This window comes from Vicia villosa, linkage group LG5, assembly GCF_029867415.1.
Source record: "Vicia villosa cultivar HV-30 ecotype Madison, WI linkage group LG5, Vvil1.0, whole genome shotgun sequence".
Classification (NCBI taxonomy): domain Eukaryota; kingdom Viridiplantae; phylum Streptophyta; class Magnoliopsida; order Fabales; family Fabaceae; genus Vicia; species Vicia villosa.
In genome coordinates this window covers 151,420,066-151,431,753 of record NC_081184.1, presented here as the reverse complement: position 1 = coordinate 151,431,753, position 11,688 = coordinate 151,420,066, and the positions used below count along the sequence as shown (strand labels likewise).

At 32.0% G+C, this 11,688-nt stretch overlaps 1 protein-coding gene across 1 annotated transcript; it reads left to right on the top strand.

Moving 5' to 3' along the window:
* The first annotated feature begins 9,576 nt into the window (after nucleotides 1-9,576).
* LOC131607798 (protein SOSEKI 2-like) lies at nucleotides 9,577-11,451 on the top strand. Its single transcript, XM_058879758.1, has 3 exons — nucleotides 9,577-9,918; nucleotides 10,001-10,903; nucleotides 10,999-11,451. Exons 1-3 carry the CDS (start codon nucleotides 9,632-9,634, stop codon nucleotides 11,126-11,128), a joined length of 1,320 nt encoding a protein of 439 aa, XP_058735741.1. The 5' UTR covers nucleotides 9,577-9,631; the 3' UTR covers nucleotides 11,129-11,451.
* The last annotated feature ends 237 nt before the right edge of the window (nucleotides 11,452-11,688 follow it).

Below are 11,688 nucleotides of genomic sequence, written 5' to 3'. Positions count from 1 at the left end.
ACCATTTTTGAATAAAAAATAATTAGATCATAAATATCATTATTCGTATATAAAATTATATAGACAAATAATAGATTTTTTCTCGTATACAAATATTATTTTTGTTTAGGTATCATTTACAAAAATATTTGTATCAATAGTAAATTTTTGTGCATATAAAATTTTAATTTCTTAATTTATATCCTTCGTTTTTTAAAAGATATAAACTAAAAAATTAAAATAATATTAATTTAATTTATTGTAACTGATTTCTATTTTATAACTAATATGATTGTTTTTTTATTAGATTTGTATTATTATATTATATAAATATATTTTTTTCATTAAATTTAATATAAATTAATGTGAAATGTAACAAAAACATTAAATGGGAAGAAGTGATGGGAGAAAGAAAATAATAAAATAAACAAAAAACAACAAAACATAAGCATTTGGCAAAGAAGCTTGCCATAAAAAGGAAGGAAGCATTATGAAGGCATCCATGTGGCGGAGTGTAGAAGCAGCAGGGTAAAATTGGTATTTTCAGACCATTTATTTTTCTTATGTTGTAGATTGCCAACAAAATAATATTTTTCACGTTGTATTATTATTAAAATGTTTATCAATTATATCAAATTATTATTATTATTATTAGCAAATTATTTTTTTAATTAAATTAAAAAATGATTTAATTAATTAAGTTTAAATAGAAAAATTAAATTAATTTTGATAGAAATATTATTTAACTTATGGACATTATTGTACTTTAAAAAAAACTACACTTCTCTCTTCTCTAGTTTTTCTTTCTCTTATACCAATCATTATATTAAATCTACTTTATTTCTTATCATGTTCTCTCTTCTCACATTCTCTCTTCACAACTTCTCTTCTAAACCAAACACACCCTAATAATATGTTTGGATTGGTTTTTAGAAGACCCATAATCCATTTTATAAGTGTAAAATTGATTCCCAGTAATTTTAAGATGTTTGTTTTATCAAAAGTATAATCGGTTATATTTGAATTTAGAATTTGTAACTTCTATCTATAGAATTAATTCTGGGTGATTTTTTCACTGAAATTTAATTTTCAACTCACATTTACATAAATGTATCAAAAATTAAATCAATTTTACTTAATTCAATTATGTTAAAATCAGTTCTATCAAATTCAATTCTATTAAAATCAATTTTATTTACCGTCAATCCAAACACATCCTAAATCAATTCCCGTGGGACGAACCCCATAGATAGGTGCTTGTGTAGTGCATGCTAAAGGGTGGCAAAACGGGTCGCCCTCTCCGCCTTATGTCCGCCAAAAAGCAAGCGTGGCGGGCAAGTCGCCAAGTGAAATGGGCATAAAAATCATGTCAGCCTCGCTAAGATGCGCGCGGGTTGGCGGACAGCGGGCTTGCCCGCCAATTTTTTATTTATATATTTATATATTTTTTTAATAGATTAATATATATTTTTTTTTTTAAATTAAATTTTTCACTTATTTTTTGAAACAATTTTTATAAAAGCATCTTTTTAACAAATTTTATTTAAAAAATGTATACATTAAAACCATCAAGAATTGGAGTTATTAGAATTAACTAAAAAAAAGGCGGACTTAAGGTGAGACGGGCTGAACGAATAAGCGATGCAGATTTTGGCGAACGACGAGCTTTGGCGGACGGCGGATTTTGGCGGGGCGAGCTTTGATGGGCGGCGGCCCAAAATCTCATCCCAACCCAACCCGCCAAATTTTGGCAAGTGCGCGGGCCGATCTGGCGGGCCACGACCTGTTTTTGCCACCCCATATATTCTACCCATATAGCATGCAGGGCCGGCCCTGGGCCAGGGCAAGCAGGCCCACAGCCCAGGGCCTCAAAAAAATGGAGGCCTCAATTTTGAGAGGTGTGGTTAAGAAATTATAATACTAAATAAATAATATACATATGTTAGCGAAATTGTTGGAGAACTTGTGTGTGCTCTAGCGGCTATTTACGTAGCTCATGCAGTGTGATGTCCATGATTCGATATTTGTTGGGCTTTCTAATTTTTAATTATTAATTTTTGCAGGAAAACTCCATCAAACCATCATTTCAATTCTCATTTAGAAAGAATATGGAGAGGTAATGACTAACTTAGTTAATTATATCTTACAATTAACATTTTAATTATTTTATTTTATTTTTAAACTTTTATAGTTTTATTTTAATGTAAATTTTAGAGACATAATTAAATATTTAAAAGTTTGTCATACAATTAATTTATTTATTATTACTTGTGCTTTGATTTATTATTTTTTATCATAGAAATACATTTTTTATCACTCAGGTAAACTTACGTATTAGGGACAATGCATGATTTACGCCTATTTTTACATTTTTTAGCCATATAATTTGATTTCCCATCATTAAAGCAAGATCACTTTTATTTCCTTAAGATGGTGGATGTTGCCTAAAAATTAGAACAATTTAGGCACTTAAAAGATTTTCATTCTTAATGTTTAATTGCTATGTATTTTTAGTGTAAAACATTTTACACTAACAATGCATCACAATTATTTTCAACAAATTAAATTTTACTTAAAATTAAATTAAAATAAAAGTCAAACATTTTCAACAAATTAACAGTGTAAAATTTATTTACTGTCAATGAATAAAACGTTATTTTTTGTTAGGGGTCTATTTTTTATTTTGCCCGGGGCCTCTAAAAAGTCAGGACTGACCCTGGTAGCATGGACATGTTTTTGTTTTTATCACAATCACATTAGTTTTAAATATTCTTAAAGGTATATAATTGTAGTTTAAACATTCAAAGATTAAAGTAGTAAAAGAATGGTGGAGAATAAATAATAATAATAATAATAATAATAACAATAACAATAATAATAATAATAACAATAATAATAATTAAGGTTAATAACTAATTGAGACAAATTATTTATTTATTTTATAAAAGCTAAATATATTAAGAAAAGAGAAGGGATACAAAGAGGGAGGACTAGGCCAAACCCACCTTTAAGATGTGAACCAATAGTTAGATAATCTTATTCTTTTTCTACACAAACTACTACAAAGTTTCTTGGGAATTTCAATGAACTAAACATAGTTAAGAATGCTCAATCTTCTCATTAGTAAGATTGCCCGCGCAAGTGTTACATTCCCTATAGACATAAGGCGTCACTAAACGCATATATATAATCAATCTCTTGCAATTCTCTCAACGGTGTCTTAGAGGCCAAGGAATGAAAACAGAAGAAGAAAAGGCCTTTACAATCAAAATAAAATCGGTTTCTAACCAAAGATTATGCCAAAGGTTGGCGTGATCAATCTCGATAGTTCTAATTGCACTTATAATCTCAGAAAATAAGGCACTGCAAATACCCAGGTTTTCCTCAAATTCAGCCACAAAGTCTGACTCAAAGTTACCAAAGATGCCTACACACGTTGAGGAAGAATAAATGGGCTCCATACGTGTTAACAAAAGATGTCAATTTCTCATATCTATATGTCGATTTCTAGGTAGAAGTTGCACAGGGTAGGAATTAGGAGAGAAGGTGTAAACTGAGATTGTTTAGGATTTGAACTAGTACTACTAATAGTGGATTTTCTTTCTGACTTGGTAGCCCCTATATTAGGTGTTGTTGCACTGAACTGGGTTAACTATTCCTCTGTGTTATTTATCATTCTACAATTGTTCTCTGCATATCTTTTTGTTTGGTAAACATGTGTTCTGTCAGCAGATGATGTCAAGACATTTGTCCTAACACTGTAGTTTGAGTTGAGACATTAATCTCAACTTGTGATTTGTGTTGGTTGTCATTCTGTGATTTATTTGTGTGCAAAAGTTACAGGTGAATGCCATTATTCTGTGTCAGGATCAGATGTCATAACATTTGTCTTGATGTCGTGTTCTAATGTTGGAACATTAGTATTAACATGTGGTGACCCTGTACTAGAGAAATTTCAGAAAGCATGGGAGAGGAAATTACTCCTTTAATTATTAAGGATTCACCATTGGCAACACTAACTCTATTAGTCCTACATAAGATTTCTTGGATTGTAAGAAATAGAGATAAGAAGTAAGGTGATGAGAAGCACCTGAGTTTGAAAAATAAGCTCGACTCTCAAGATCCTTAGGAAGAGAATAAGCATGTGTAAAATCTATTAGATCTATTGTTTGAGATTAAGACGCAGAGGCTTCATATTTGTCAATTAAGGCACCAGGAAATTATACTAGTTTTGACTGATTATGAGTATGTATGAATGCCCATCAAACCTCTGCCAATAATCCATTACAACATGAACATAATACCACAAAATTATCATTTCGATCTTGTACCAGATGAGAATCGACCTCTACCACGACCTCAACCTCTAGGCATGCACCTTCAACCTCGATTATGTGAAACATTTTCATGCATACCAAATGTATGGTCAATTGCATGCGTTACATACATAGTCACATTAGATCTTGCTTAAAAATGCGTGGTTTCACATGCAAGTATACATGTTATTTTAAAGTTTCAAGTGATATATTAGTAAGGATGTCTAACCCATAGGGAGTGGAAATAATTTAGATTGATTTGTAAAACAATCTTTTATAAACGAGCATCAGAAGAAATAATAATAATTTATGATTGTCACAAATTTAGTTTTTAAGGTAAACATTGGTAGAGATATTTTGGTAAGATTAATGAGATCAATAATGGAGAATATGTTAGACAATGATATGTTAATATGACTTGCCTATTGTGTGTACATGATGTGTTATGTCGTGTCAGATGAGGTTAGCATGTGATGTTATGGTGTATTCCTACAATATCCAAAACATATACAATAAAGCAAGGGAACAAATTCCTAAGCCTTACTTGTAACTTTAATGCATGCATGGTTTCGTTCCAAATGTCCTATAAGGTTGTAACTCTTTATGCCTAAAGTAGCTAGTGAGTGAATATTCATATCCTACTATTTTCAATTATATTTATCATGAGTTCCACTTGTTGTTGGATTCCTCACAACAATGAGCTTCTATCTTTTCCTAAGTTGATCAATCAAAGAATCAAATTTATAACATTATAATGCATGATAAAATAAAGCACTAACAACACATCAATTAACACAAAAAACTACTTTACATTAACTTCACATTGCTTAAGGTAAATGAGTTTCGCTCATGATGAGCTTAGTACATACATCAATACTGGATCTTAATCTAAACATTCTTAAACACATAATAAAAAAGAAATGAAAACCCAAGAGTAATTTCTTTGTCTTTTTGCAATCTTCAATCAGCAAGAGACAAGTTATGTCACGCCAGATACTGGTAGCTTATACTTGAGATGATGACATGAATAGTTCTCCATTTTCATCCAACTTGCACTTTAAACCGATTTCTACCAAGTGTTTCTCTCTGAGGTTCTGAACCTCCTTTACATTTCCTTCAAGAGGTCCTTTTATAGTCAACTACATCTAGGTTTTTGTGGTGTTGGATCATGGGCTTTTGAATATTCATATTTTTGGCCCAAAAGAATTGACAAGTTACCCTCCGATTCTCCTTTTTCATACTATCGCAGAGTCAAGTACAATTAGGTTTCTTGTGGTAGGCTAGTGACGCAGGTAGGCAGTGGTGGTGTTTTGGAGTAGTCCTGCGCACTGTAGTGGTTGTAAAATTATGCACACTTTTGTCTTATAGTGCCTTGATCTTATCACCTTTACTTTTCACTCAAATTCACTCCACCTCTCTATTTGATGCCACATAGGCCCTAAAGTTGTGAATGTACATTCTTTTCATCCTTCATTTTGTCCAACTCTCTTTCATAGCTAAGGTTAGGGCGTTGTTCCAAATATGTCATGCCAGGACTTATCAGAAGTCATCCCTACACAAGTAACAAACACATAAAAAATCTCAAAAGAGAGAACCTAGTGTGCTCTTTATAAATTATTCAAAAATAAAGAAGAAAAAATGCACAAAGATTTGAGTATTGACCAATGGCTTGCAACATTTAACCATCATTGGTTTTAACTCAAACTGAGCCACAATGATCTATGGTCGAATGATACTCGTGTTCATGGCATTGAGATCAAATACAACACAATCCCTTATGTTTCTTGCCTTGTCATTGGTAATGCCAATAATGTTATTATCTTCCACGACTTCTTCTTGTCCCAGTTATATTTCTCCAAAGTTTTCTTCAATTGGTTCTTCAAATTATCATTCAAAGGATCCAAATACAATAGAAGGCGAAAGACTTTTTGGTAAGTGGCTAGTAGCTTGAAATCTCCTTAGCAATCTGAGAGTTCTTTCAAGCTCAGGATCGCCTTTGTATATTGGCTTCAGCAACCTACGCATATAACACCTAAATACCCGTCATGTCACCATATCTCAAAAAAAGTCAAAAGCTCAAATTCTCATTTAACAAAAAGAAATTGTGTTTTATACAAAATTAAAATGTTATTTTTGACACACTCTCCACCAGCAGCACTAAAATCTTGTTGCTTGAAAATGTGTGGTGTCACATGCAAGTATACATGTTGCTTTAAAGTAACAAGTGATATATTAGTAAGGATGTCAAATCCTCACTTGTAGCTTTAATGCATGCCTGGTTTCATTCCAAATATCCTTTATGTCCATGCATGTACCATGTTCAAATTATATATATATTTTTTTTAATAAGTAAAGTGAATCTAGCGGGTTTCGAATCTGAGATATTGAGAAGAGCGCACTCTCAAGACCCAAACATTTCACCACTAAACCACACACGCGTATTTTTATATTATATATTTTGCTTAAGATCATTTGATATCATGTATTTATGCCGTATATGACATATTATGTATTCGGTTAGCATGCTATATTGCATACTTTATTTTTTTATTATTTTTTTAGTTATAATATAACTTTATTGCATCATTTCATAATTATTAAAATCATGCATTTTGCTTAAAACATAAATTTAGATTTTATAGTCTGAACACACATGTTAAGGGGATGCTTTGCATGTTTGGATTGTAGAATTAGAAACTTCTTATCCGTTGTTTCTATTGTATGATCTAAATTATAGCAATAATTTCGATGACCTAGAATGCTCGAATACTTGAATAAAATGCTGTGTTTGATTCAAATGCATATCACAACCCAAAACAAGATTTTTATTTATGTCAAGTCAAAATGAAATATAACATATATACAATTTACTATAATAATAGGAATTCTTGTTTGGAAGACCAACTAAACTAAGTGAATTTCCGTCTCAATCATCTGAGAGATAAATAATTAGAAATATTTTTGTATCTCAATCAACTAATATAAATATATTTAATTTACCAACATACAACTTCAAAATAACGATCAAATGAGAACCATGTCTTATTATTTGGTCAATATCATACTAATAAATCAATCGAGTTAAATACTATGTTGAACAGATTTCGACGTGCTATTTATTCAAATTTGATTAATTCTTTAAATATTTGATGAAATTACTACATATATAATTGAATTTGATGAAGGAATGGCTAGTTTTTCAGATTAACACTTAAAAATTTAGCCGACATTTTTAGATCACTAGTTTATGAGAAGATAGAGAAAAACAATTTCTCTTAAATGGAATGTGGGCACATGAGTTGGGTGGATGGACAGAGTCCGATTTTTTTACTCATGTGCCACAAAAATGAAATAAAAATACCAATATGCCATGAAATAAAAAAAAAATACCAGTTTGCCACACTTTCCTTTGGGGTCCGTCCAGGGGTTGGCCGGACTGATGAAGCACCTTTTCTCCTGTTGGGGTCCGGCCAGGGGTTGGTTGGACTCTAACTAGTCCGTTTTTTTTTTGTTTTTTTAATTGATTTAAATGTTTTATTAATTATAATAAATGTTTTTTATTAGTTATAATGATTAAAATATAATTAGAAATGTAAAAAACATTATAATAAATAAAAAAATAATTTTTTTATTATAAATAATGATTAAAATACAATAAAATATAATAAAAAACATTATAATATAATAAAAAAAATTATTTGCCAATAAATTTTTTTTAATTTAATTTAAGGATTTATTAATTATAAAAATTGTTTTTTTATTATAATTAATGATTAAAATATAATAAAAAATTAAAAAAATGCTATTTTAATTATTAAAAATATGAGTAAGTCACGAGTTGGACGAACATGTGTAGGTTCGGCCAATAGATGGACGAGCATGTGTAGGTTTGACCAATAGATGGACGAGGACATATATTTTATTACTATTATTTTGCCTATAAGTAAGATTGTACAGCCACATTGCCTATAAGTAAGATCTTTCAAGCGACGATTCTCCACAAAGGCAACCTCCACCAAACAATGATCAACCGTTACGTAGGGGTACGAGACCAAACATACCCAAAAAATGTCTCACTGGGGGACATATGGTCCAACCAAAGAAGAAAAAATAGGTTTTTTTTCCTTGTACCCGTTTATGTATTGAATAAAATAAATATTGGCTTTTTTATTATATTTTAATCATTAATTATAATAAAAAAACAATTTTTATAATTAATAAATCCTTAAATTCAATTAAAAAAAATTTATTGGCAAATAATTTTTTTTATTATATTATAATGTTTTTTATTATATTTTATTGTATTTTAATCATTATTTATAATAAAAAAAATTATTTTTTTATTTATTATAATATTTTTTACATTTTTAATTATATTTTAATCATTATAACTAATAAAAAACATTTATTATAATTAATAAAACATTTAAATCAATTAAAAAAACAAAAAAAAAACGGACTAGTTAGAGTCCAATCAACCCCTGGCCGGACCCCAACAGGAGAAAAAAGTGCTTCATCAGTCCAACCAACCCCTGGCCGGACCCCAACAGGAAAAAAAAGTGATTCATCAGTCCGGCCAACCCCTGGACGAACCCCAAAGAAAAGTGTGGCAAACTGGTATTTTTTTTTCATTTCATGGCATATTGGTATTTTTATTTCATTTTTGTGGCACATGACTAAAAAAATCACAGAGTCCAATACAAGCCTAGTACTTTAGTCCGGAACAATGGTCGATCCCAGTCCTTGTTGCTAGCAATTATTCATGGAATGGGAAGAAACTGGCTAACCAGTACAAAAAGGAGTAACTAGTAGATAAAAACGTACTCCACTCAAGTGCGGTAAAAAGTGAACTTGGCGTCAACGATTTCAAATAAATAAAGTAAATGGATAAAAGCTCTTCGTACTAAGCAATCTCTGCCAATGCTCATTGTCACCTCAAATCAGAAACAGTATGCGAGTAAAGTCAAAATCCATTCATTTATGGGACGTTTCTTCATACCAGACCCCATCACCTCACACCTTTTTAGTTCGTGCTACTGCTATCTATCTACACACATTTTCTTTTTCTTTTTCTTTTTCTCTCCTCTTTCTAATTAACGGTACTTTTTAAAATCGAATCTTACCCTGCATTGACGTGTACCATCCTGATTTCACGCTTTTTTTAAGGTCTATAATCTACTAGCATAGACTGTGCCTCATGCCTCCCTCATCCATTGGAATACGTAAAATAATACTATTAAAATAGTTATTCATCATTTATTACACTACTCCTATTAACTTTATCATTATCACCTTTTGTAGATATATGAGCTTCTCATTCCTATCCATGCATTGGTATGCAACATTTTCCACCCGCACCCAGAATGGACATTCGTTCACATAGAGGTGGTAGAGAAACGAGTCCAGACCGTGCCAAAATATGTAGAATGAAGCCGAAAGTGAAAGCCATAAGAAAAGTACAAGTCGTTTATTACCTCTCACGAAATGGCCTATTGGAACATCCACATTTCATGGAAGTTACTCTTTCTCCCAATCAACCTCTCCGCTTGAAAGATGTATTTGATAGGCTCATGGCTCTGAGAGGAAACGGCATGCCTTCTCAATATTCATGGTCTACTAAAAGGTAAACTTTTTAGTTTTCGTATTAATGAACTATAAATTTTTATTTTATTACATTTTTTACCATGGCTATTTCACTGCTACAGGAACTATAAGAGTGGATATGTGTGGCATGATTTGACGCTGAAGGATATTATACATCCATCAGAAGGTGGAGCTGAGTATGTACTGAAAGGATCTGAGCTTGTAGAGGGATTTCAACAACTGAATTTGAGCGAGAAGCAAGCGCTTCAGCAACAGCCAGAACAGAATTTTACTAGCTATAACAATTCGAAGAGCAAGGTTGCATTGAGTGGAAGACACCAAGTGAAGTTAGAGAGTGAAGTTCATCAATATGAAGAATACGAAGAGGAGTTGTTAGAGAAAGAGTATGATCATTTAGACGGAGAGAAGACGAGCTATACAAGTTCAACAACGACGCCGCATTCTCGTTGTTCGAGAGGTGTATCAACGGAGGAATTAGATGAGGTAGTTAATGCTAATTCCCATACTACCCCGCCACCTCCGAATGTAAATTCCGCTGCTACCCTTGCGGAGAAACTGAAACAGAGAGATGAGAGGAGGGTTAACAATGTGATGACAACTAGTTACCCGAAACGGTTAGGAAATGAGTCGCTGACGTCAGCGCCAGTGCCACCACAAAGTCGTTATTCTGTTTTGCTGCAGCTGATAGCATGTGGAAGTTCTGGTGCGGAGATGAAAGCGAAGCAGAATGGAGGAGAGTCCCGGTTGAGCAATGTGGGGACCAGTAAGAGGAGGGAGAGTGTTGATGAGGAGGAGAAATTGTATTCATCTGGCGATCATCGTCGTCATCGTGATGATGATGACGATGAGATATGCGTATCGGAGAATCCGAGGTTGTTAGGGAATTTGCAATCGGAGGAAAAGGAATACTTCAGTGGGAGTATTGTGGAATCCATGAAAGCGAACCGGGTCGCTTTCCAGGGTGAACCTGTGCTCAAGAAATCCAATTCATATAATGAAGAAAGGTATGTTTCATTATTATTATTACTGCATCTTTGGGTACATTGTTTGTATATTTTAATCTTATTTGATAGATTTATTTTTTCTATATTGTTTTCAGGAGAAGTAGACTAGGAATGGACGAAGTGAAACCGAAGGAAACTACAAAAGATGACAAGAGAGAAGCAAAAGTAGGAGTGAGAGAGAAATGCATACCGCTTATAAAATCTTCTAAAGAGAGTAGGAAATGATGGAGATCTGGTCACGTGAATTTGTCTATCCTAATTCCTGGTTCATGAAATTAATTAGGTAGACTTGTAATGAATACTACTAACTAGTAGTTAGATGTTATTCTATGCTTGATTAGTTTGTTTTCACTTCCTGATTTGATCTTGTTAGTTTCTTGGCTTAATTTACAAAGTTAATTGTGCATTTGAGGCCTTGCATGATTAAGCATATAAATGTTTGGATTGATTTTCCATTTGAATTTTGTTGTTAACTCTTCAATGGGTAACTTCGACTTTATCACGGGTGACACTGGATTTTTCATATGATGTAAATTTTCCTCCTCTATCAATTCTGGGATAATGAATAAGTAACTAGATTCTCTTTCATCCAGTGTTGAGAATTTTTCGAACGTATCAAATGCACTAGACTTTTCATTAAAAAAAAAATCCAAATTTTCTATTAACATCGTATGTAAAGGTAGTGAAATACCTAAGTTCCCCAAGTGACTCAAGTTTAATTAGTCCACAAATTTAAGAGAGAACAAACTTTAGTTTTACACTAACTCTTCAAGTTTCTTGTGTTA